The following is a 26,604-nucleotide window of genomic DNA, read 5'->3' as shown; positions in this document are numbered from 1 at the left end:
ATGTTCAAATTATGAATATGGATGCTTTTAATAGGACATAATACACATTTTGTTGGCTTAGCATTGAATAGGTTAAAATTATTATTTTTTTAAGGGGGTTTATATTTTTTCTAGGAATCTTGTAGCTTTAAAATGTGACAATTCTAATACTTGTTTTTCCATTTATGAAAACGTTTTGTTAATTTTTAAAGTATAAAAATGATCAATTGTACTGTTCTTTTTTTATGTTAGATTGTCAAAAGTAAATTGGAATTTTTTAATAATTATAAGTAGTAATTAAATGTTAATTTCAGTAATTGACTTGAGCATTTTATTCATATGTAATGACTAGCATTAAAAAAAAAGGAAATAAAAGTTTCCTCCTCTTCTTTTTTTCCCCATTTAAATCGTGCCGTTTTGTGACGTGTTCTCCGTCCTTCTGCCTTCCAGCAGATACCCGCCAGGCGTGGTGGGCGTGGCCCCGGGCGGTCTCGCCGGGGCGCTAGAGGGCCTGGTACCCGGTGGGGTTCCCATCGCCCACACCCTGCCCTCCGGTACCCACCCGTCGCAGGCCCCGTCGCCCAATCAGCCTTCCAAACACGGCGAGCCCAGAGAGCACCTCACCGAGCAATAGCACCCCCCATCACCCCCCCACCCCCCTCCCCCACCCGTCATTCTCCAGCCCATCACCGCCCCACTTCAAACGGGACCAAGAGACAGTGCCCCCATTCCAACAGGTTCCGGTGGAATTTGTACTTTTCAACATCTTGTTTGTATTTTTTTTTTTAGTGGAGTGGGGGGGGGGGGGATACCAACCACTGCGGACTTTGTTTTGGGAACCTGCATCACCAACCCCCCACTTTTTATTATTATTATTTTATTTTTTTTACCCCTTCTCTATCCCTGAGCTGCCGCCCTTTGACCTTGCCATCTTCTGTAACTAGTACATGTTGTTTAGGCCTCCTTCAAAATCTAATTAGAAAAGAAAATGAGCTGAAAATCAATTAGCGATTAGCAAGTGCAGCAATGAATGAAAAAAAACAAAAAAACATCACGCACTTGATTGTTAATTCCAATGTTATTTTGATATGTAAAGAAAAAGGGTGACGACAAACTTGACTCAGGAATACCCGCCTTTTTTCCCCCCCTCCTTTTTGCAGTTTTGTCCATGAGTTAAAGAGAAAAAAAAAAGTTGACGTCTCTCCAGTGTTTGGCGAGTTGTCCTGTTAGACTGCTACGGATTAGTTGGATGTTCCTTGTGCTCTACGATTTTCATCCTGTCCTCTTGTCAAAAGCAATAGCAGAAAACTCCCGTCCGTAGTTTGGCGATCATAGCAGAGCGAGGCAGCACCCCCCCCCACTCCCCCCCAGCAAGTACGCTTTTGTTTTTAGCGTGAGTATTTGTATTTGTTTCTTGTATCAGGTGAACATTTAGCATTCAGTGCAGTTCCAATAAAAGAAAAGAAAAAAGAGCTGGTTTCCAAGTTGTGTGGTTTCATTTTGCGGCCACAGGAGGGCGCCACAGTACAGCAGGATGTGAAAATGTCCTATTTGGATGACCTGATTTGAAGTATTTTTGAATGTTTCTGCAAATGATAATTCAAATTTAAGTAAACATTTATTTAATATTACATTATTCAAATGGAATAATAATACTGAATGATAATATTGTAGGTTGGATTTTGATTTAGACTTGGCTTTTTTTTTTTTTCCTGGATGAAAACGAAATTAACAGTTTTTCTTCAACAATATTATTATTTTTTTATATATTTGTAAAAATATTTGAGCATAAAATTGTAGCTGGTTGCATTAATTCTTATCTGGACACTAGGTCTTTTATTATTAAGCTCACATTTGCATTCGATTATTGAATATTTCAGGGGGGGGGGGGGGGTCTGGATCAACGCCGAAACAGATGTCAGGCACACGAGAGAAAACAAGTGAAGATGCAAGTGAACAAATTTAATCATATGAATGCAGTGTGTGGAAAGAGAAATTGTTTGCATCTCTCTTTCCGTCCTCAGTTGCCACTTCCCCAACTACTACGTCACAACGTAAAAATGTCAGTGAACTGCCCCCCCCCCCCCTCCCATCTCCCCACCCTCACAGAACGCAGCTATTAATCTGTGCAAAACAAAATAAAGAATAAATAGCTTCAAGAATGACCAAACGGGTCGGGGTGGGTTCTCTGCTAAATGTCCGTCAGGCAAAAAAAAAAAAAAAAAGAGTGCAGTTTTCTTCATGATGAAATAATAAGTACTGGGATGTCTACAATGTGGACGCGAGGATCCCCCCCCCCCCCGCAACACATGCGCTTGTAAAGATTCTGGGAAGGCGGGAAAAGAGTCCTGGCGACAGTGTCCACATTTGTTTGGTTGTTTTTTTTTCCCCGCACGCGTCACTCACTCGTCTTCGTCGTCGTCCTCCTCGCCGTCGGAGAGCGCGGCGCAGGGTCGTATCTGCCGGTACGTGTCCAGCCACTTCTCCAGCATCTGCGTGACCAGCGGGTGGTTGCGGCGGCGCGAGCTCTTCTGCATGGCGGCCAGCATGCCGCCGTCCGTCACGCTGCAGTCCAGCCACGAGCGCAGCAGCTTCTCCTGCTGCTCCTCGTTGCCCATCTGGGGACAAAAGACGCCATAAGTTACTTTCAGGATTACACTTGGCTTTAAAAGTAACTTTGTTGCTTTACCGATTATTTGACTTTAAAGTAACTTACATTACTGATTACTTGCCTTTTGGGAAGTAACTGTTGTTTTACTGATTACTTGACTTAAAAGCAACTTACATTACTGATACTTGATTTTAAAAGTAACTTAATTACTGATTACTTGCCTTTTGGGAAGTAACTGTTGTTTTACTTGACTTAAAAGTAACTTAGTTACCAATTACTTGATTTTAAAAGTAACTTAAATACGGAATACTTGGCTTTAAAATTAACTGTTTTACTGATTACTTGACTTAAAAGTAACTTAGTTACGAATTAATTGATTTTAAAAGTAACTTAAATACTGAATACTTGGCTTTAAAAGTAACTGTTTTACTGTATACTTGACTTACAAGTAACTTAGTTACCAATTACTTGATTTTAAAAGTAAATTAAATACTGAATACACGGCTTTAAAAGTAACTGTTTTACTGATTACTTGACTTTAAAGTAACTAATTTACCAATTACTTGACTTTAAAAGTAACTGTTACTTTACTGATTACTTGAGTTGAAAAGCTTTAAATGTAACTTAATTACTATTACTTGACTTTAAAAGTAACTTATTTTGATTACTTGAATCAAAAGTAATTGTAAAAGTATCTGTGATAGATTAGAAGTTACTTTATTAATCACTTTCAACTTAACATAAAATTGGCAGTGACTGATTTCTAGCTTGAAACCACAAATCTCTCTCTCTCATGATTTCAATGATCTTTTTTTTTAGTTTCGTTCCAAGGTAGCAGTCTTTATTGGCCGTTGAGGTTTTTGCCGTTACCTCCTGCGCCGACAGGAAGTGGATGTGCAGCAGCTTGCGCTCGCTGTCCACCAGCGGCAGGAAGGTGACGGTGACGTCGTCGTCCGTGTTGAGGTTGGCGCCGGCGCCGCGGTTGTCGCCGTAGCCGTCGTTCTCCATGGCCACCAGGGCAGAGAAGTGGCCGCGCGTGTAGCCCAGCGCGATGGGGCTCTTCCAGCAGAAGCTCTGCTCCCACAGCAGCGGCAGGTACACGCCTGCATCAATCAAGCAGACGGAAGATTGGAGAAAAGTCCCGCGTGTGCGCTCGCTCGCTCGCTCACCTTGAAATCGCGTGTACCCTAACGTCTCCCCTCGGAAACTTTTGTAGTATTTGACGCCGTAAACGATGATGGGCCTGCGGAGGATGTGTGCCAGCACGAAAATGTGGGTCTGCTCCAGGCTTGCCCCGGGCTGCACCCACGGAAAGAAAAAAAAAAAAGAAGAAAAATCTCAACTGACGTCACACACGGTGAGGATTTGCCTCATTTCACGTTAAGGCTAATCTTACGGGAAAAATGGCCGTCACATGACTGCCGTGTCACACACCAGCTTCCAACCAAGGTTATTTTATTTAACTAAAACTAACATAATAACTATAATTCCCCAATAAATTTCGTTAACAAAATAAGATTAAAAAAATGCTTTATGATTATTTTTTTTTTACACGCACGCACGCACACATAAAAATTTAAAAAAAAAATAAAAATATATATATATATATATATATATATATAAAAAAGGGAGAACAATGATGATGACATGTCAAATGATCAATACTGAGCTCTCTCCCCCAAAAAAAGAAAAAAAAAATGCTTTAAAAAAAAAAAAACTTTACAAAACCAACAACAACTAAATATAGTGAAAAAGTCCTTAGTTTTGGTCTTTGGGAATCAATTTAATAAATAAAATAAAAATAATAAAATAATAAAATAAAAATAATAAAATAAAAATAATAAAATAATAAAATAAAAATCCTAATAAAATATTAGCCTTTGGGGTTGTTTTTAAATTTAAATTTAAGTATATTTATTTCAATAAGGACGTTTGAGTGAGTGACTCAGAAGTGACGTCATCCAGCAGCAACCAATAAAAAAAGCACCTTCAGATGACGTCACCCCCAGCTGACCATTTTGCGCTTTTGACTTTTCGCCTGCTTTTTCGTTTAAATGCAACGCTAAGCGTTACTTTTTTTTCATTTTACTAAATATTTTCTCTTAAAAAAAAAAAAAAAAAAAACAGCCATCCTGACCATTTTTTTTTTTAAATTAACCTAATTTACTAACTATAATGAACATTTCAAAAACTATAACAACCCTCCAACCAGAGGACGTGAAAGTTCCCACAATGCAACGGGACTCACCTGGCTGGCCAGGGACAAGATGAAGGCCCAGTCCTCCTGCCACTGCTCCTCCCGCAGTGAGAAGTGAAGACCGAAGCTTTGCGAGTACCACGACTCCCACTCCTTCCAGCGGGTGTAAAACCTAAACGCACAAAAAAAAAAAAAAAAATCACGACATCCGGTCGGACGGCGACTGCGCAGATTTTTTTTTGCAACTGACCAGTGCGAGCAGTCGTGCAGGCTGTCGTGCAGCGTCTTGCGCAGGACCGAGTCCTTGTCGTAGATGCCCCACGTGGCCTGCAGAACCGAGTCCAGCAGGCAGTCCCCGGCCGTGCGGTTCCACAGCGCGTACAGGCGGCTGTCCAGACGCGTGCCCAGCTCCATCGACCAGTTGATGACCGGCGACTCCTCCTCCAGTTCTAAGCGGGACATACAAGATGGTGATGATTTGAAAAAAGAAAGAAATCTTGACGCCAATGTTAGTGAGTGAAGTCGGTCGACCTTTCTGCACGTCCCGATCTAAAACCTCATCAAAGAGTTTCTCCTGGACGGCCGGGGGCAGGTCTTCGATATCTGAGGTTGGGGGGGGGGGGGCGGCAGAGTTAGAAGATGGGAGGATAGGAAGAAAAAAGGGCATGATGACAAAATGGAGGGCGGCGGTCACCGGCGGGCAGCGTGAAGGTCACCAGGTCGCTGAGGAAGTAGCAGGCAAAGTCGCCTTTGCGCTGGTGCAGCGACGCGGCGATCTCCCGGCGGATCTGCTCCGTCAGCTCGGGACACGCCATGGACGGGATGCACTTGGCCGCCTGCTGGTTCACCTGGGGGGGGGGGGGGGGGGGCGTGGTCAACGACTGCAATGCATCTCACAGGACGACTTCTGATTATTTTTATTTTTTTTATGTATAGATAGGCAAGTTATGAGTGGATTTCTGATTTTTTTTTCCCCACATAAAAATAAAATTACAACCAATTAGGCTGTTTCACCATCTAATTGAGTGATTCATTCGTGTACCACTAGAGGGAGCCTGCATACTAGATTGAGAATCCCAGACCTCCATTACATTATTCTGTAGCACAAAATGGCGCCCCCAATGCCTGCAAACGCCATCGAGCAAGCGCAGTACCTCGGTGAGGAGGACGGCGAGCATGTCCTGCCGCTGGAAGCGAATGGCCAAGTGCACCAACGTGAAGCCCGCGTCGAACGCCGACGCCCGGTTGAGCAGCTGCACCTCGTCGGCGGTCAGTTGCCGGCCGATGTCGCCGCCCGACGACTTGTACGCCTCCACCGTCGCCAGGTCTCCTTCCACCACGCCTGCGGGAGCGAGAAAGACAGAGAGAGAGAGAGAAACATGTTTATACTCATTTGTGACCCACCATTGCAAAATAAATCACAGGAAGACACATTTCTCAAATGTGGTTTTGGCATAATCAAATTGAGAAATGAGCACGTTTATTTTGGCATTTTCAAAAAAAAGTAAGCCTCATGAAAATCTGTTGAGAAATGAGCAAGCTTTCCAATGTCCATGCATTGCCTTTGATAGGAAAGTTGCCCCCGCCAACATGGCCGCTACGTAGCTTTGTCAGTTTAAAGTTAAAGGGGAAGTCAACGTGAAACATTCCTTGACAATAATATGTTACGTGACCTCACTAGTCTAAACATGACATTGTGATTAAAATTACATTTATGGAATATGAGTGATGCAGCAAAATCAAACCATTTTTAGCCATCTCAGGGGACGGCCATTTTGCCACTTGCTGTCGACTGAAGATGACGTCACAGTTGCTCAGGTAACGACCAATCACAGCTCACCCGTTTTCTGAAGCTGCGCTGTGAGACCTGAGCCACATTGATGTCATTTTCACTCGACAGCAAGTGGCAAAATGGCCGCCTTCGGATACTGATAAACAACTAACGCAATATTAACCCAAATACCGTATTTAGACTCGTGGGGCCGCATAAAACCTATTTGAGCTCGCCTTTAAAATATTATTTTCAGGCCATGTCACGCCATTCGACCACCCTCGAAACTGGTCAGATGAATTTGTGCCGTTGCTTGAGGAAGTGCTCGGCCGCCCCCGAAGGCGCCGGACACTTCCTGTACTGCCGGGAACCTCGGAGAGTGCAACTTTTGTGTGCGTGTGTGACCTGACATGAAATGAAGCCAAACAGTAACTAGAACGGTGGTCTCTGCCAAGGTTGACTGACTGTCAACAAACATGAGGAAACATTGCGGAACGTTCGCATTTGTGTGCTGGCGAGTTTGGCAGCTTACTTCCTGGTTGATAGGAGGTGATGTCATACGTTACAAAATGGATGCCGCGGTCATTCTAAAGAACACAGAGCCGAACTAAACTTACATTTAAGGCAATACAGTGTTGTAGAAAATGGCTTGTGGGTCAAAAAGTCAGCTGCAGAAAAATGATATCGCCGACTACTGGCCTGGCATGCGTATTACAGAATTTGCTTTTGAAGTTGTACACTATACATGAAACTGAATTTTTTTTTTTCTATCACTAACCCCAGGGCAGACCTTTTTTTTTTTTTGTCAAAAGGTTTTCAGGCTCCAACATGATTATTATCTGACCGGTATTGGATTAGTTATGAAAGTTGACAGGGTGGCGCAGTGTCAGAAATAGTTGGCGCCGTTCCTAAAACCATAGAAGAAAAGAGAACGACAGATTTTCTTGCCTACTGCAAATGTGTCGGACAATTTTGTGGATTTTCAAACATGCACTATTGTTTTTTTTGTTGTTGTTTTTTTATCAGCCAGCCCTACAACTGAGGTCAATGATTTTACTATATGACCGCTTCCAAGCAAAAGAGGGCAAAAGTCATGAGGAAGGCTCGGTGGTCATGTGACACCTTCGGGGTTTTTCCCCTTGGAGTCTATTTTGGTGGTGTTTACAAGGAAAGGGTGGGGGGTGGGGGTTGAGTGCCATCCAGGAGGACCTTGCGGCCGCTCTGCCGATGCCCAGACGGGCTCATTCATCGCCAGCAGCTGGGCCACCCAGCGCCCCCTCTTCGCTCTTCAAAGGCCCTCTTCAGTCGGAGCCATAAAGGGCTCGGGTCATACTGTGTCGTACGCCGTCTGTCGCCACCCGACGCAACAAGTTTGACTTTGACAAGCAACACAAATGAGTCCCCCCCCCCAAAAATCTGGATCAATAAATCAGGGCTCAAATTGAGTAACAGCTTCTTCTTTTTTAATTTAAAAAAAAACACCTTTATTTAAGCAGGTAAAAATGTTTGAGAACTAATTCTCATTTGCAAACATGAGCAGCTCGTACCGTTCTGATCACTGAGGAATGGAAATGATCAAAATGCATTTTGTTTGTCACACCAGATGCTTGTGTTGATATTACTCATGGAAATTAGAGCATCTACTTATAGAAATGTTTAAATCTTAACTTAAGACTAGTTTTTACACTCTGTTGATTGTTGAAACCAAATAGGCCAGCATTTGGATTTTGGCCTGTTTTACTGCAGCAGCACCCCCCCCCCCCAAAAAAAAAGTGGGATCATAATAGAGGCTGGCATGTGGTCCAAATAAGAGACCAACTCACCGGCACAGGCGCTGAGAAACAGCCAGTCCGTTTTCCTCATGCGGTTCCGTATCTGCTTGAGCTTCTTGAAGTCCATCTCCTGCTCCTCTTTGCCGCTCACGCCTGCCGCCGCCAGCTCGATCCTTTGGAAGTCCATTTGGATGTTGTCCTCCCTCTTGGCCAAAGGAGGCGACCTCCTCTGGCCCAGAGGACCCACGCTGGTGCCGCAGCTGCCCACGCCGACCCTCCACCGCGCCCGGTCCTGCTCGTTGATGACGGGCGAGCGCTCGGCGGACGGGGCGGCCAACTTGATGGCCTGCGGGTGGTCGCACACCACGCACGTGAGCGTAATGGGCGAGTTCTGGTAAGTGCACGAGGAGCATGTCCAGTACTGCTGGCGCGTGTTGAGGCGGTTGCGGTCATTGTATTCCTCACATGGGTCCACGGGAGAGTGGGGCGGCGCCGGGCGGCAGCCGGACGCGTGGGGCGACTCGGCGGGGCTGCTGCTTTTCGGGCGCTGGCACAGACATTGCGTGCAGCGGACGGCTCGGGGCCAGTTCAGGTAGGTGCACATGTGGCAGGACCACTTGGTGGCGATCTCCGCCATGCTGGCCGGCCGAACGCGGGGCCTGGCGCTGGAGTCCGGGCAGATGAGGAGGCTGCCGCTGCCGCCCTCGCTGGCGGGGAGGTCCCAGGGGCGGCGCGCCCGGTCCAAGTCGGGCCGGCTCTTGTACGGCTCCTCCGTGATGATGGGACCCCGGGACCTGAGAGCGCGGCACATGGTGCACTTGGTGGCGGAGAGCCAGTTCTCGTAGGTGCAGTAGTCACAGGCCCATTTCTCTCCCGGGTCTGTCATTGTGGATCACCTGCGGCGGAGCGGAGCAGAAATTAGTCTTTATGTGTGGCCTGTTAAAGAAAATCATGTAGGTCTACTTCTAAAATCTGTAGCAAAATTATAACAGATTCAAAGATACATTAGAATATAATGAAGTTTTTCAATGTCTGTATACCACTGCGATGACTAAAAGATCCCTGTAAATGGTAACATTACATCACTTTCGATTTTTGGTCAGCAATTGATGCTTTTATAGGGTCCCTTTCCACTAAATTGCCATAATTCCAAAGGACACTTTTCAATTTGCAATATTCCCCAAATACCCCATCTTAACATACCGGAAACTTCCAACAAATGTACCGTGAAGTTTCCATCCCTTAGCAACCAGAGTCATTTTGAGCCCCTGACGGAAACCATAAGCACAATGTAGCCAGTGTCACATCAACAATGAGTTTGACACACCTGGCTTAGTAAATCACAGAAAAACAAGAGGCTACTTAATAACACGACACATACAATATATATACAAGTAGCTCTGTGAAACATTTTGCCGCGATAAAATATTTTTTGTGACCGTTTATGTCACGTGTCAAGTCAAGGCTCCGGGACCAGATCCAGCCAGTCGCATCAATTTTTGTCAACCACAAAAACAAATAGTCTACTTGTTGCTTCTTGCTAAACGAATGCATTCTTTCGTCGGCAGAAATGTTGAGCGTTAGCACTTTGTGTAGAAATTACACGCAATTGTTAAATCACCAAATCCCCTGACATAATTTTATCAACAGTGCTTATATACTTGGTTGCTAACATTTTCAACGAACTCTTGTTTCAAATTAAATTTGTTGGAAACACCAAGAATGAAATGCTGAGTAATTGTGTTTACATTCTGTAATTCGGTGAAGTTACAAGACGTATGGATTTCACTTCATGATTACTCTCTGGGGTGAACCAGAACCATGTTTTTAACTATGTTTTCAAATGTCCCAAACAAATAATATTATGACGCTGCCAGCGACGAAAATGAGTTTGACAGCCCATGTAATGTTTAAACACTACGATGGCTAGTGAGCTAGCCGTCTTAGCATACTAAGCTAACCTGACGACGCATTTCGCCATGACACGGTCCAAATATTTTTTATAGTATTCTTGAAGTGTGCCAATATCTTACCGTCTCCTGAAAGTGTTGCTGTGAAAATCACAACAAACCTGTCTTCTTCTTGTGCGATCCCCTTCTTCCTCCGCCTACTACTGCTCGGTCAAATCTATCCACGTAATAAAACGCCTTTTGTCCTCTCTCATGTTTACCTCGACAGACACGTTCCCCACTCCGTGGAAGAAACAACCCGTCCGTCGGCCGGGCCTGTGTCAGTAGCCTCGACTTTCGTTTATTTTGCTGTTTAGTGTTCGGTTGTTGTTGTTGTTGTTTTGTTTTGGTTTTTTTACATGGCCCCAGACTGTGTGATTTAATGGCGGCGACGCAGAGACTAGAGCCCAGTCTGAGCTAAAATAAACGCTAGGCCCGGTGACGTCACCAATCAGCTGGACTAGCGCTGGCTGTGATTGGACGAGAGCAGGAAGACAACGGCGTTGCGTTCACGGCTGCGTCAGGAGAAAGACAGAAGAACAGAAAGTCACGAGGCGTTCATGTGTACTGGGACATTTGTATTTTCGAGGAAGCCACTGTTCACTGGTTGAGTTTTAAAAGTTTTTGTTTTGTATGAATAACCCTTACTGTAAATTACAAGTATTTTTTTTAAATGTATGCTTTAGTGTATATATATTATACAAATACATTTATAAAAAGTAAAGTCGGGTCCAGTGAGTAGTATTATACAATATGTATGAAATATTGAATTGGAAAAATATTTAACAATTTAGAAATAATATTTATTCGCAACATAACAAGAAATGATCACTGATTGTCACGAGGCAATCATGTGATCGGGGAAATTTTAATATTCAAGGGAGCAAATCACACATTTAGGATTTTTTTAAATTATTATGAATCAAAAATAAGCCTGAAAATAAGGGTTTGCATTGCCAGATAAATCATTTCAGATTTCAACTAAAAATGAAAAGCGTAATGATGACCCCCACCAAGTTTTTTCTTTACTGTAAACATCACTAAAAAATTAGCTCCGCTCACTTTTCTATTTGATTTGGTTTGTGCTTTTCCATCTATTGTTGTTGTTTAGTGTTCATTGTGTGTAGTGTAGACCCGTTCTCATCATACCATATAAACTACAGTGGGAACTTTTTAGAAAGATCTTGGTGCAGTTATCTGTCTAGCGTAGCTGAGTATTTCTACAAGATATATACATTTTCACAGAACTGGAGCGCAAAGGTGACAGAAGTGGGAGTCAGTGCGCCCTCCAGCGGACAAAATTAAAGACGGTTCCTTTTTATTTAAAAGTAGTACTGTAGCAGGGAATGTACTATCCGCACAAGCCGGGTTGGACTACACCCAATGTCAATATTGACAAAAAAAATGGGTAAATGTTAATTTAAAAAAAAAAAAAGGGAGGGGTGAGGATCATGTCTATTTGGACGCGTGCAGTAGGTGAGTAGTTCCCACAACCGTCATGGCGGCATACGTGAGACGCATGCACCACGTTTCTCTGCACGTCTCCGACGTGGACAAACTGGCCAGCGACTTCATTCACAAACTCAAGTTCAACCTGTTCGCCACCAAGGTGACGGAGGGGACCCGGCAGCTGGCCTTCAAGACTGGAGCGGCGGTGTTTGTCGTCAGCGAGAGGGCAAACCGAGGAGAGTCTGCCCGGCGGAATGTGGAGCCGGAGGCGGCGGAAGAGCGCCAACCGGCGGGCTGCCTGTACGACGTCCCTCCGCACTACCCGGTGGACACGGTTTGCAACGTGTGCTTCGAAGTGGACGACGTTCACCACTCGTTCGAGGCTCTTCGGCGGCTGGGCTGCAGTTTCCCGGTGCCGCCCACCACCGTGCAGGACCACCAGGGCCGGGTCACCTACGCCGTCCTGCGCTCGGTGGTGGGCAACGTGTGCCATACGTTGATCGACAAGAGCGAGTACCAGGGAAGCTTCTTGCCCGGTTTCCTGGTGACGGAAGGCGGCCAAGAGCAACAGCAGAACCGGCCGGAGGCTGTCACTCATGTGGACCACATCACCTACGCGTGCCACACCGGCAGCAGCCAGCAAGTCTTGAATTGGTACCAGCAACTTTTTGGCTTCCAGAGGTTCTTCATCCATAGGTGAGAAAGCCAAAAATCTATTAGTTTAAATTAGGGTTTATCGTTAAAAAAGAAAAACAAACTGTGAATTGCTTCCTCTTCTCGTGTATCAAAAAAGTTTTGCATTTATCTAAATTCATCTACAATAAAATTAAAAAATATATTGAAAAAGCAACAACAAAATTAGCAAACAAATTTGTGGATGCCAAACTGCGAATACGCATGGACTTAGGGCTGCTCAATTATGAAGAAAATATTAATCACAACTAATTTGGTAGTAAATTAAATTACGATTAGGACAATCATTTGTTTTTAGGTACAAAACAAGAAAATATTAAAACGTGTAAAAAAAAAATATATATATATATACATTTCTTTGAAACCCTATAATTATGCAAGTTCCTTTTGGACCAAACAAGGTTGATTAAAATTGTCATTTTAAAAGTGGGGTCTTAAATTTTGACCGTTTCTGTTAGTTTGTTGTTGTTGGACGGTTGTTCACTGAGAACCAACAGCAGAACCGCGCACACTGCGCAACAAGTTGAGTGGATTTTGGCCGCATCTCGCAATTGATGCAATGTGTCGTTGCAGAAAAGACGAGGCTGACAGCGGCTTCGTCATCAACCAGAAGGGCATCGGCCTCCGCCTATCCGTCCTGGAGTACTGGAAGTGTGGCGAGTCCAGCCTGTCGCTGCCCGGCAAACAGCCAAACGAGCCCGGCTGCAAGCTTGTCCTCGCAGAATCGCTGCCCGGCCAAGGTAGCGACAACAGCCGAGCAAATATTGCTAACAGCAAAGATGAATTGAATGTTTTCAATCGGATCGGTCAACTCAACGTTGTCCGACTTTCCTCCAGGCAGTAACCAGGTCAACACTTTCTTGGAGGCGCACCAAGCGGCGGGGATCCAGCACATCGGGCTGTACACGGGCGACATCATGGGGACGGTGCGCGACATGGCCCATGCCGGCGTGCCCTTCTTCACGCCGCCGCCTGCCTACTACACTGAGGTTTGCGTAAAAACAACAATGGAATAAACGAACTGTTCCCGGCAGCAAGTAAAAATAATCATCATCACGCAAACTCGATTCGGCGTGCCACAGGGTTTCTTCCCAAGTCAATTTTAATACATGTTCTATTTGCCTGTTAAACATAACTGACAAGTTTTAACAGTGGCTTTGACATGCTTGCGGTGTACCTCAGGGCTCTATTTTAAGAGCACTTCTGTTTTATTAAGACTCAGATGTTTACTTAAAGGAAGGTAGAATAAACCCTCACTATTCAGATTCAACATTTTTGATTAAATACCATTTTGAATGTCAATAGAAGCTATGATAAACTGGCTATGAGAACGTTTGCAATAAACAGAAACCGTATAATAAAAGCAACACAACACATTAAAATTCCATCAAGATCAAAATTCTCCTTTTTGGGAAAAAAATAAATAAATGTTAAGAATTAGTAAGAAATCCAATTTACAGTAGTCCTTTTTGAGTAATCAATTCTTAGAGATCGATAGATCTATGGTTACCTTCTACAGTATAATACATCTTATTTTCAGATTAAATTTGGAAAAAAATGCTTACTTGTTTAGATACATGTTGAATTTAAAATAATACAAAAAGATTTCCCTAAAATATTGTTTTGTGTCATCAATTAGTTCTTGTTTCATTAAAGTAAATTTTTAATGTGGAATTTTAAATTATTTTGAATATATTAAACTCCACTTTTAAACAAATTCCTAATGACCTTTTGGCTAATCAATACCATGTTAAGAGATCTGCTTACATGTTTATTTGCTCAAATGAATGAGTAGAACATTATAAAAATAAATGTAGGCTCATTTCCCCAAATTGGCGACTGTAAGAAAATACTTGCTCATTTGTCCTAATAATCTTTTGGATATTAAAACTTGTGGTGTGACAGGTGGGAAAACTGCAGGAGATTGAGGAGTCGGGACAGGATGCCCAGAAGCTGGCACGGTACGGCGTTCTTCTGGATGCGGACCCGCAACAACAGGCCTCGTCAGCCAGCGAGACGCAGAGGTGAGCATCTGATGATCTCATATTACGCCTGGGCAATTATAGTAAGACTTTTTTTTTTATGATTGCACTATTCTATTCTGCATTCTTTTTTTTTTCTGGAGATACATTTTTTGAGTCAGGCGGCTTCCGTACTTCAAAGCTGCTTGCACCCGGCGTCGCCTGCAGGCACCATGAGATGGAAGACCAATAAATACAAATATTCTGCTCTCAAATTTATTTATTTCACGCCGCAGACGCTCGGTGAGGTCAAAATGTTTTTCAAATGAGGGGGGGGGGGGGGTCCTAACGTGTCTTAGGTTGCACAGTGTCTGCAGCATGAAATAAAATGTGAGCAGAGCATTTTTATTCTTTGATTTATTTTTTGAATCCCGTTTTTAATTTTTGTATTTATTTTTAGGTTTATTTATTTAGGCTATATATATTTTTTTATTTTTTTATTTCCATTTATATTTATTTTTTGTATTAAATTTTTGAATGATTTTTTTCATTTATTTATTTTTAATTTTAGCGGTTTTGATGCCCACAAAAATGACTAGTAGCTTTAAGGCCTGTTGTAAAAATATCTCACCATTCATTGATTGGACATTGTGTTGTAGAAGCAATCATTTCAAAATGTATACAAAATTCCGTTTCCTACATTGTTAAATCAATGTTATGAGGGAAAACTCAACCCAAATTGGAGCTTGATGATGATTGAAGGCCAATCTTATTTTTCAACACGCAAACAGTCCTCAAGCATGACGTCCCCCCCCCCCCCCCAGGTACCTGCTGCAGGTGTTCTCCAAGCCCATCTTCGCCGAGGACACCTTCTTCCTGGAGCTGATCGAGCGGCGGGGCTCGAGCGGCTTCGGCGAGGGCAACGTCCGGGCCCTGTGGAGGTTGGTGCAGGCGTACATGGAGGGCAAGAAGGCGGAAGGCGCTCAGCAAACTGCCCTGCAACATTTGCGTTAAGAACTTTGAAAGCACACTGGGCGGCTTTTTAAGCAGAAAGAAAGAATGTACTAAATTATTTGTTATTTTATTTTTGCAGTGTTGTCAATCAATGCAGAAGTGTATCTTTTGAAGGGCTCTTTGGTAGAATGTTGTAAATTAATATTGACATATTTATTCTGTGGGACCATGTGGCACTATGAATCAACATCAACTGTTACATAAAAAAAAAAAAAATACATGTCCTGTTATTGTGAAAACTTTGACGATTAACTCTGTGACTCCAGTTCGGGTTTACTTTGCTGCTTGTATTGCATGCAGTATCGTAAGAACGGGTTATCTTAACTACTGTATCTTTTTGTGTGCTCACAAAACATAATATCATGAGTGTGTTGTTTACTTTACAATTAAAATGAACACCAAACTTGGGTGTTGCAATAAACAGCTTAAAGTTGTTTACTTTATTTTTTTTTTCAACTACACCGTGAATGAATTTTTTAATCCTTCAATGATGGTAGGATTATTATGAATGCTTTTCTCTGGTGTATCAAATTTCCAAGACATTTATTTTACTTTCATGAACCAATTAATCACCAATGGGTACAATTCCTTAAAGTTATTTGAAGTCGTACATTGAACTCCTATGCAAACAGTACATCAGTTATGAAATGAGTGTATAAATGTTTAGCTTTTCTCTTTGTGTGGAGTTGAGGAGAAATTGTTCATCAAAGCAGAGACAGGTCAGGCCCTGTAACATGAGTCTTTCGGCCAGTTGTCTGAACCACAGATGGTGTTAGTGGGGGCCATAAACCAGAGACGAGCTTTGTCATTCACGTTTTCGACTCGTGATGGATAGACAGCGCCCTCTACGGGCAACATGAACACAATGCAAGTGTGGAATCAACACGCAAAGATAAGTTTGTAGCCCCTCGTGCACAAATCCTGTCTGCCCTTTAACACGGAAGGCAGACCGTCGAAAAGGGGGCTGCTGGGGAAGGGGGGGGGGGGGGATTAGTGGCACGCAACAGATGTTACTCCTTGATTAACAAAAGGGGTTCTGCCAGGGATGAGCGTACTGTACGTCAAGTAACAGGACGGGTAGGCAATCTAGGTCCCCCATCCATCACATTGTCATTTATTTGGAAAAAAGCACTAAATAAAGAAAGTTACTTCAAAATGATTTATCTACGAATAAATACATGAACATGACGTGACACTGCAGAGCAATAGACGTTATACTGCCAAATTATTTTTTATTTATTAAAAAATTAAAACAAAATGTCATTTTAACTCTACATCTATTTTTTTTTAAAGCAGTTTCGATAACAGTGGTGTGAATCCTTTTTTTTTTTTTAAATGTAGTTTTCCATACTGAATTATACAAAATGTATTCATTTTATAATAAATAAGCAATGTGGGAATTTGAGGGGTTTAGACCGACGAACAAGGATGAGCAGTATACCAGCGCTGTATTATCAATTAAATCTGTTTACAACAACATTTTAAAAACAACAGACGGTTTGTACAGTGAGACTATTCTTGAGTACTCTGCATGATGTGTCAAAGATCACTTCCTGGACATCTGTTTGCCATAAATGTATTTATTATTCCTTCTTTTTTTTTTAAGACAGGTTAACTTATTTGAGTTTTAGAAGATACAGCTCACTATTAACCCCCCTGGGTCACATTGGTATAGGAAAGTTATCAGGTTTCAAGTTTTATGTTGTGGATGCACTTTGGTGTGTGCGTGTGTGTAACTGATTACATTTCTTTGCAGCACGGTCGGATCGATCCATTACGTTCAAGGGACATTATTTTAAAATGCGCTTTGAATATACAGCCAACATCACACTCTGTTAGAAATGCGCGTTTAACGTGGGCTGGTTAAGGATATGGGAGTGTTTGACGTCGAATAATTCACGTATTGCTGTTCTAATGTCTGGGAACGAGTCGCGACGCCCCTCCGGGCTTGCCATGAAATGGTATCGTCCAATGTGTGACGTCACGGACCATGTCGGAAAGTAGCGCAGTGGACTTGAGTAAATGTTGCACTTTACTTTTCTGCTGAACGTGTTCCCGACTGCTTGTCTCACGCTGACTTTCTCTTTTGTTTGTTTTTATTTTAAAAAGCACAGCAGATCCCAGCATGATCCGGCTACAGTGAAAAGAAGCTCGAAGGTAATTAGACACTCGACTCAGGCTTTGACTAAGTCTAAATAGTTGTAAATACGAAATGTCTTTACTAACTTGTTCACTCTTTAACATGTTTTTCCAATCATCAACACAAGTGTTGTTAGTCAAATAACTTTTTATTGTCTTGAAAACTTAAACCGACCATGGTCATGTCTCTTTTGTTCGGGGTGTGTAAATAACTGGAATAAAGTCACTATTTTGCGTTTTTGTTTTTTTTCTCTCGCATTGTCGTTTCGACTGAAGGCACAGTGTCCTAAAATGGTGCCGAAAAATGTCTTTAAACAAATAAAAACAATATCTATTCTAATTTTACTTAAAGCGTCCTGTTATGATTTTGATAAGATAAATTCGTGATCCCACATGGGGCACAGTGGCGTGCAAAGGGGTGGGGCGAGTGGGGCCCAGGGATCCACCTGAGGGTGGGGGTGGGGACCCCCTTGAACTACAGTGAGTGTAATGAAAATGAAAAATGGTCCGCCATAGTAGCTGCCCATTTACTTTAAGTCCTTTTTTTAATCCTACATTTGGATTTTATCTAGAATTTAAAAAAATAAATAAAATAATTTTATGTTCACTAACACACTAAGCTGTTTAAAAAAAAATAGATTTTGGTTCAATGGGAAAAAAGTTACCATAATAGAAACAGTGATACTGTGTGAATATATATATATATATATATAATTATTTTTTTAATCAAGATTATCTTAGTGTCAGAATCCTAGTTAAGAACCGAAATGGGATACGAACCAGTAAAAAAAAAAAATAAATAGTTAATTATATTAAAAAAAGTTTTTTACTACAACATGAATGCCTATGCATTGCCATTAGTCATGCATATTACTATTGACTTGTTTGTTCTAATCCAGAGAATGGAGGAAATGTTTAGACGCCGTCTCATGCCAGTGGCGTCTCCCTGATGTGTGGGGCTTTTAGAAACGTCTTTTATTGTGAGTTTTTCTTGCCATTTCTGTGTTAAAGTAAGGGCCATTACGCTGGAATGTTGTTGTCTTATGAGTCTAGCAGAACCAGAAATTTAAGCACTCGCTGCCGTCAGTCATTCAGTCGCGGTGGGGCTCATAAACGCACCCCTTGAACTCCATGATGTGACGATACATATGGCAAATGTGACACTCCCCACTCCACATTTGACCTTTTATTTAACTTTTTTCAAGTACTTCGCCCGTCACGCCAATTCTCTTTGCCAAACTAATACTCCTTTTGTGAGCGAGATCTTGGCTGTTAAAGGGTAGCACTGATTGTTCTTGTTGCTGGGGGTCAAACCAGAGAGTTCTCTTCCCTTAAACAAACAAACAAACAAAGGAAAAACTTAACGAGGGTCATCAGAAGAGCTCCAGTGGTCTCGCCGTATAATCCCGCACATGATGTACTTGCGTAACAAGTGTACATGTTGCGGTTGTAGTCAAGTCAGGACGAAAACACGGCTGTTAGCAATTAGATGCGGATGAGAATGAGAAGGCAAAATGTGAATGTGAAAGTAAATAGGAAGGAATGTACTGTAAAATAAAAAATTGCCATACACATTGCCTAAAAACCTGCGTAAAATCGGGACAAAACAATGGGGATGGTGAAATGTGCTCGGACTCAGGACACGAAACTCAGAATCGGGACCGTCCTCGATAAAACCTCAATAAAGGTTAGGGGACCCAAATTCTGCGGCAGGCACATTTGGGGTTTGCTCTCAATTTTGCTGGATCGCCGCGTGAAAGGAGGCGAGTGCGCTTCTGTGCTGTCGTGCTGCGCGGGTATGAGCATGTTTGTGTTTTCAATTGTTTGCCTTTAATGGACTCCCATTTTGGACGTTGCTCCTGCACTAACGTATACAGTGGCGGTGATTGTGGGGGCAGGGGGGGATAATTGAACAGCAGGCCCCCTTGGGAGTGCGCCTCTGCTTGGTGGCCACGCTGCGCTTTTGTGTTTATGGTAAGCGGGCAGCTGCAAGCTGGAGGAGACATTGGCCCACCCCGGGACCCCCCCTCCTCTGCTGAGCTCATTTCATTCATAAATGGACGAAGGTGAACTTTGGTATGTTTTCTTTGAGCCCGTCACTCCGGCACCTGCCATTTAATTCATAACAACAGCGACGACAAAGTTTGGCCTGTGAGTGAATTACCGCAGCGATTAGGCACGTTGCGTCAGAAAAACTGGTTCCAACCGTCAATTAGGCGGCGTGTGTAGCGTGACTTTTTTCGTTTATGACATGTTTTGTCATAACGCACCCTCCACGTTTTGACACGAGACGGGGTTCAAACAGGGCAAGTTAAACGCAGGCCATGAGCTTTACTCGAATAAATTTTTAAGGCGCTCTCCACCTACATTAGGTTACGTAGTTCCTTTTATTAGCGCTTTGAGACTTTTTTTTTTTAATTTTTAACGGTGAACCCAAATCAAATAAAAACAGGTGACAATAGCTCACACGGGACCATTAAGTAAACAAACGCCCCTAAATTTGTATCCCACTGAGGGGCAAACATTTGCTAAGCTAACGAATGATGATTTCACGTCAGGGTTTGTTTTAGGTCGCAGCACTTCCTAAATGTTCTCTAAACGGTCTTAATAGTTTTCTAAAGCGTCTTAATGGTCTTTCTTGTCGCAACGACATTTTTAAACATGTTCAACCCTCGAAGGTTTATTTGTATTTTTTTTGGACCAGCTGTCTTAAGGGTTATAGCGTGGATTAGCATTAGCGCTAATTGTCAGTCAAGACCCAAATCCTTATGTAATGTTTGTTGGCTGGGGGATTACAGTCTAGCCAATGTATGGGGAAAAAAGCTGCTCTAATTGGGGAATATCAGACTTTGTGACCCCCCCCTCCCCACCCCCCTTTTTCAGGAAGTACACGGGAAGTGTTTGAGGACAAGCACTTTTAGTAGCGCTCCATATTTTGGACCAACACAGATCATTTGGACATGCAGTAAATGTGAAAACAAATCCTTCTATTTAATCCATTTGAAATATGTATTAGTGTTATTTTTTTTTTGTATTTGTGTATTTTAAATATTGATGTATTTTATGGCATATGGCACTTTGTAAATGCCCTTTTTACACAACTCTCTCCAGTCAGATCGATGCTACATGCTAATGCTAAACATCATCTGTGTCGTCCTCGCATTGCGCTTGCTGCGGTGATGAAGGCCAGGAATGCCAATTATTACAAGATGGATGTAAGCCCGGTTCTGTGACGTCGTCCATCCGGGCCACGCTGAAGCGACGTGGCTGCGTGGTACTCGCATCCTCCACAACCAGGGAGCTTTGTTTTGATAACCGCAAGGTCGACTATTCCCAGCCGCCGGCCTCAATCTGAGGATTCAATTACACAACTTTGACTTTGAGAAGAACTTTCGCCCCCGCCTCGCTTGCACGACTGTGAAGCGTCCGTTTTTAGACGTGCAACGAATAAAAGTGTCGTATTCCATCCATCTGGACAAAAACACTCCACTTTGTGTGTCTCTCCATCAGGATTGGCGGTCCAAGGAGTGAACATTGGCCATGGCCCACTTGACTGACACGCACCAGAACGGCTCCAGACTGGGATGTGCGTCGCCATGGTGATCATTTGCAAGAAGAGGCCGGAAAAGGCCGGCGACAATGTAGCGTCGAAAAGCACACATTTGGGCCCGGTCAGTGAGCGCTTGTTGTTTCGAGTGTCCCGTATGAATGGCAGCTTGAATTTGGACTTCCTCCGATGGAAATGAAATTAAGGACATGCGCCGCTTTTGTCGCCATTACAGCGAATTGCATCATGACTCATTATCGTCCCCTGCCAGCCGTCACAGCGCAGCGTTTCTGTCACCCGCTCCGCATTTACTCCACTCGCAGTCACAATGGAGTCGTTCAAGTTGCGCAACTGACTCATTTTGTAAACCGCGTAGGTTGGAGGAGTAGAAGAAGAATTCCGTGTTGCCCTCGGGGGCCACAAGAAATGTAGTCAAGACGCCTGCACGATTATTCTGGTTTTGTTTCCACAGAATATGAACCAGGGGACCGCCGTCTTCACTCGTGAACTTGCGGGTAAGTCCAAAAAAAAAAAAGACTACACACGTGAAATGCACTCACGATCTGAGGACAGACAGCAAAAAGTGAGTATTTTGTCCAGAATGAATTTTTGATAACTTTTGTGCACACTTAATAACTTTAATCACAAGTCATTATCCCCGGATTAAATTCATTCTGGACAAGATATCTTTACTGTACTGTACTAAGTCCGTACAAAATGGATGCACAATCAAGCCATTCATCCAGCCGAGCATCATGTGACACATTAAACCGGCTTGTTCGACAAGCCAAATTCTTATCAAACAGTCATCATGCAGAACTCCCGGTGTTGGTCTCTCTGGGAGAGCAGGAAGTGCTACTCGGGTGCCTTTGGTTATAAATAAATCCCAAAGGACTCAAATCTGTAAAAGAAAAGTCTTCACTCAGCTATTAGAGCTGCTCGGTTCCTGAATCAACCTGGGTTAAGGATTCGAATCAGGAACCACAAGTCATTAACCCGGATTAAATGAGCTCTCCAAGTGAGTTAGTAAACGCTGCAAACTCAGATTATTTGGGTCACGGACTTGAGACTCATCATAAACAGACTCAGACTCTAAACTCAGTGTTAGGGTAAGTCTACAGTTGAGCTTCTAGTGGGAATCCAGTAACTAATTCACTCACAGCCATTTTCACTGAAGCAACTCCCTTCGCTCCCGTTTGACTGGGTTTGGACTGATTTTGCAAGGCCCACAGAATATTGTGTTCGAAAAACGTGGAACCTACCAAAAGAAAGATCAGGGTCTTTTTTGTGTGTGTCTGTTTCCGTTTTGCAGCAATTAGCATTAGAATATAGCTAAGTTTCATCATTATTCAGAAACCTGTTGAAAACACCGGGAAAAAGAGCTTGTTGCAGCATTGCCCTGGTTGATCTCTTATACTCTGCTGCCACCTGCTGGCCGTTTTTGTAATAACTACCATTGCTTTAAGCGACCTCTTCAGGTCAGAGGCTGCACCACAGCCTTCTGTATGCCTCAGTATAAAAAACAACAACGTATAAATACTTTTTGGGGACTATGGCAATATTTAGAACATTTTTATACGTTTTTGGGAGCAAATGAGTTAAGAAATTAAAGTGTGTGTGGCGAATGTGTTGCAGATACAAGGCGATGGTGCAAGGTGGCACACGGCTGCGCCTTACCGCAGAGTCCGGTCGGCACGAGCCTGGAGAGCCTTTGGGACGTCCTGCCTGAAGTGCACCAGAGCTCCTCCCACTGGGCTTGGGATGGGGGCTCCACGCCCGGCACCATCAGCAGCCTCCTGCAAAACCTCAGCCTGACCGAAGCCGCCGCGTCCTCGCTGGCGTCGGCGCCGCCCAGCAAACGTCAATGCCGCTCCCTTTCCTGCTCTGACGAGCTCCACCGCTCCACCTGGCGACCGCAGGGATCCAGAGTGTGGACGGCCGTGGAAAAGAGGCGGTGCCACAGCGGCGGGAGCGTCCACCGCGGCGGAATGGCTCACACGGGCTTCCCGGCCATCCAGCGCAGCTCCAGCTTCAGCCTCCCCGCCGCCTTGGCCCAGCCCTTCTACATGTCTCACGAGCAGATCCCCGAACCCCACGGGCCGTCGCCGGTCAGCTCGCCCGACTCCACCCCTGAACTGGAGCGCCGAGGAGGGCCCGGGGGTCTGGCCCGTAGCCGCTCGCAGCCCTGCGTCCTCAACGACAAGAAGATCGGCGTCAAGCGCAGGAGGCCGGATGACACGCAAAGGCCCTCGCTGGATCTGGCAAAGATGACTCAGGTTGGTGTTGCTGACTTGAGACTTGATCCGACTCACTGGAAAGCCTCAAATGATTTGCTTCACTGACTGAAAGCAATGGAAACACTGCAGACTCTGAGCATTCAGTTAAATCAGGTGATCTGGTTGAAATTAGTGGAATGACCTAAAATAGAGATAGAACAATATATTTTTTTTCAGGGCCGCTATTGATTCGATTATTAGTAGTCAAGGACGCCGATAACCGATATTTGGAGCTGATGTTCATTCAAAAGTTAAAATATTGGCATGAAAATTGAAAAAAAAAAAAATACAAACTCCAGCTTTTAATTTTTGGGAATTTTAAAGCATATGTTTATTGAACAACTTTTAGGGTTTGTAAAATATTGGAGTTTAAAAAAAAAATCTTAGTCAATAGACATCTTTGTTTTAAAAACAACTTTCAGGATCTCCCAGGGGCAGTAGCATGTTTTCAAAAGTTAAATAAAAAAAACTAACAATTGTTACGCACAGTAAATAAAGTATTCCAAAATTTCTAAATATCTTGAATTTTTACTTATCTTAGTTTTCATTTAAAAAAAAAAAGTGCAGAGAGTTGCTAGTGCCAGCAGCATCTCTGAAAATTAAAATAAATAAATATATTTTTAAAAAAATTATCTTTTTTTTTTTTTATGTATCCTTTACCGGCCATACTATTCTTCAAAATGGCCAATGCCGATATTTGTCAAAATGCTGAATATCGGCGCCGATAATCGGTAGTGATGGGAAAATGAAGCCTCATGAAGCACTTGTGATATTTTTTGACTCCTCTAGATGGCACTATTGGTTTAAAAAGGCAGTGGAAATGTAATAATTTCCATTGCACTAGCCTTTATATTTGAACCAAGAGCACCATCTAGAGGAGTAAAAAAAAAATAGTAAAAGTGCTTCATGAGGCTTCATTTTCCCATCTCTAATAATCGGTCTATCCCTAACTTAAAACTCATCTTTTGAGACCATTGCCCCTTGTGCTTCGACTTGGAATTGCAGCCACTGACTGCCTTAACCGCAGTCACAACGCAGGCTGGCCCACTGCTGAAGGCAGCGTGTCATTTAGCCGCCAATGTCAGGGAGTGAGACAGCTGCGGCAGAGGTCACGGTCGTGGGGAGAGCTTGTAAGCGATATTGATTGGGGGTACATTCAGCACGAGCGGGCGGATCGTTGCCACAGGCCTGGCCAGGCTGGACCTCGCAAGATATCGATCGGCTTCTATCGACGGCTAGTCAAGGTCAGAGCGGATGATGAGTGTTTTGGTAGATGGTTCACTGTGATGGAGGGTCTTCCCGGTGATTTTTCCGAAGGGTGGGGGGGAGGGGGGGGGCGCCTCACACCCCTCGCACTCAATCTCCAGCGCGCCTGTTCGGTGATTACATAAGCCACAGAGGGGCTTTGACTGGGCTCCTTTCTCTGTAGTGTTCGGGCGCAAGGCAGCTGTTCCGTCTTCTCCACATTAAAGCGTAAAAATGGGATCATCCCAGTCCGGGCCAAGCTTCCCGCTCCGAATGCGCAGCTGTCAGGATCCTGGCATCCGTTCTGCCCGAGGTCTTTTGTAGGTTCTCCCGCATGTAAGCCTTCATTTTGCTAAGCGCACTTTGCAAAAACTTTAAAAAAAACAAACAACTGGTATTATTCTAATTTATGTTGTTTCCAACCTTTATTATTATTTAGGGTACTTTTTATTCGACACACTTTTTTGCCGTGCCAAAACTCCCACATAATACATCCGATTCCACATGACCACTTTTCCCCATTCATTTTCAATGGGAGAGACTTTGACATTTTTGACCAGTTAACAGGGAGGCGATGGTTCGAACCCCAGTTCAAGTTTTCTTTTTATTCATTTATCATTCAACTCCAATTCATTTGTAATTTTCACATAATTTATCTTTATCAATGTATTTATAAGCGTTCCACATGCATTCAAATCTTAGCATTCAGCTTTCCCACGCAATTTCTGCAGAAATTGCACTTTGTCTAATCTAAGTCACATTCATTCCCATAAAAGTACGCCACGAACATTAAGTTAGTAGTTGTAATGTACAGTTCGGGGTCCAGGTTGTTGGCATCTGTACAAGTCACACATGACAAGTTCCTCTCGTGTCTTTCTGTCTGGGTCCACCGTCACTTTCTCAGAAATCCTCTAACAAGGAGCTTTCTGCCTTCTATGCATCTTTGCAGAACCTTCAGAACTTCCACAGCCTGAGCTGCCCGAGAATCTCAGGCCACGGCGAGGACTCTTCGGACGACGTTCCGCCTATAAGCACGCACGAGCCGCATGGCCTCACCATCCAGGAGGTGGACCGAATATCTACGTACTGCAAAGATAAGGTGCCCCTGTGGGCGGGCCTTTGTAGCGCCGGGAAGGACGCCTACCTGCTCGGAGGCGAGCTGGACATTGAGCAGATCGAGAGGAATTGAGACCGACTTACAAGTCTTATAGACAAAGCAAGTTATGCACTCATTTTAGTCTTAAGATGCCCCCCCCCCCCCTCACTACGCAGGGGTTCCAAGTGTGTCTCAGGAGACAAGGCAATCAGGAAGCGTCAAATGGAGGTGAAATACTAACGAGTCTTAACATTTTTTCCGTAACGCCCTCATCATATTACTTTTAGAGAGAATTTGCAGCAGGCTTGTCCAAATTCTCTGCAGTGGGGGGAAGTTGGACGACCAAACAGACGGAAATGGACACATGGGAAAGACTCAACCCACAACAGGAAAACAGTGCTTCTTTCCAAGATAGACGCGAGATCCTTTATGATGCTAATAGCATTAATATTTTACAATTTGTAATGACAAGGTGATGTCAAAACATGAGCGTATTTCTATATGAATAAACATAGTTTTAAATATGCCTCGTGTTCTCTTTTTTTATTTAGACATTTTAAAAATGCAAACCTGAGCGGGCCTAGAAAAGCTCCCTGCGGGACACCAACTGAAGTTTTTAAGTTATTTTGTATTTAATGCGACAATGCAAACTGACCCAATTAAAGACAAGCCACAACATACTTGATGAGCCTATGTTTGTGAAGCCGACCGAACAAGGATGATGTCCGGTCTCTTTTTTTTTTTTGTGTGTGTGTGTTTTTTTGGGAGGGGGGGATGATTGTGACTTGAGCGTTGGCACTAAGCTGCAGTTCACCCCAAAGACCGACCCCCCCCCCCCCCCCCCCCAGCCCACGCAGCCTTCCCTGTACGAGGGAAACAAAAGGGTCTTTTTCTTGCGAGGAGCC

At 43.5% G+C, this 26,604-nt stretch overlaps 5 protein-coding genes across 14 annotated transcripts in view; 3 read left to right on the top strand and 2 right to left on the bottom strand.

Moving 5' to 3' along the window:
* The window catches only part of ctbp2l (C-terminal binding protein 2, like), a 58,417-nt gene extending 56,961 nt beyond the window's left edge, over positions 1 to 1,456 (top strand). For 5 of the 9 annotated variants that reach the window (XM_077551178.1, XM_077551179.1, XM_077551174.1 and 2 more), the window contains one exon: positions 430 to 1,456. In XM_077551178.1, coding sequence (XP_077407304.1) covers positions 430 to 613 — 184 coding nt within the window. In that variant the 3' untranslated portion in view covers positions 614 to 1,456. The remainder of the gene's footprint in view (positions 1 to 429) is intronic. The other 4 variants (XM_077551180.1, XM_077551175.1, XM_077551176.1 and 1 more) reach the window with 3 other exon arrangements.
* A 470-nt stretch (positions 1,457 to 1,926) lies between these two features.
* zranb1a (zinc finger, RAN-binding domain containing 1a) lies at positions 1,927 to 10,739 on the bottom strand. Its single transcript, XM_077551197.1, has 10 exons — positions 10,364 to 10,739; positions 8,382 to 9,226; positions 5,942 to 6,129; positions 5,482 to 5,635; positions 5,319 to 5,390; positions 5,038 to 5,236; positions 4,839 to 4,959; positions 3,760 to 3,889; positions 3,461 to 3,693; positions 1,927 to 2,597 (listed from the first exon to the last, which is right to left on the bottom strand). Exons 2-10 carry the CDS (start codon positions 9,214 to 9,216, stop codon positions 2,382 to 2,384), a joined length of 2,148 nt encoding a protein of 715 aa, XP_077407323.1. The 5' UTR covers positions 9,217 to 9,226; positions 10,364 to 10,739; the 3' UTR covers positions 1,927 to 2,381.
* A 424-nt stretch (positions 10,740 to 11,163) lies between these two features.
* Positions 11,164 to 15,830, top strand: hpdl (4-hydroxyphenylpyruvate dioxygenase-like). Its single transcript, XM_077551216.1, has 5 exons — positions 11,164 to 12,424; positions 12,995 to 13,161; positions 13,259 to 13,410; positions 14,327 to 14,445; positions 15,207 to 15,830. Exons 1-5 carry the CDS (start codon positions 11,778 to 11,780, stop codon positions 15,394 to 15,396), a joined length of 1,275 nt encoding a protein of 424 aa, XP_077407342.1. The 5' UTR covers positions 11,164 to 11,777; the 3' UTR covers positions 15,397 to 15,830.
* lhpp (phospholysine phosphohistidine inorganic pyrophosphate phosphatase) overlaps positions 15,233 to 26,604 on the bottom strand; it is a 24,462-nt gene continuing 13,090 nt past the window's right edge. The window contains exon 7 of one of the 2 annotated variants that reach the window (XM_077551229.1): positions 15,233 to 15,378. In XM_077551229.1, the coding sequence (XP_077407355.1) occupies positions 15,366 to 15,378 (13 nt within the window). In that variant the 3' untranslated portion in view covers positions 15,233 to 15,365. Of the gene's footprint in view, positions 15,379 to 18,708; positions 18,866 to 26,604 lie in introns of those variants that run through there. The other variant, XM_077551228.1, reaches the window with a different exon arrangement.
* On the top strand, positions 17,396 to 26,226 carry fam53b (family with sequence similarity 53 member B). Its single transcript, XM_077551218.1, has 5 exons — positions 17,396 to 17,553; positions 21,046 to 21,206; positions 21,555 to 21,597; positions 22,718 to 23,358; positions 25,553 to 26,226. The coding sequence occupies exons 2-5, from the start codon at positions 21,120 to 21,122 to the stop codon at positions 25,790 to 25,792; spliced, it is 1,011 nt and encodes a 336-aa protein (XP_077407344.1). The 5' UTR covers positions 17,396 to 17,553; positions 21,046 to 21,119; the 3' UTR covers positions 25,793 to 26,226.

The sequence above is a fragment of the Vanacampus margaritifer genome, chromosome 18, assembly GCF_051991255.1.
Source record: "Vanacampus margaritifer isolate UIUO_Vmar chromosome 18, RoL_Vmar_1.0, whole genome shotgun sequence".
Taxonomy (NCBI): domain Eukaryota; kingdom Metazoa; phylum Chordata; class Actinopteri; order Syngnathiformes; family Syngnathidae; genus Vanacampus; species Vanacampus margaritifer.
This window is presented reverse-complemented; position numbering and strand designations above follow the sequence as displayed.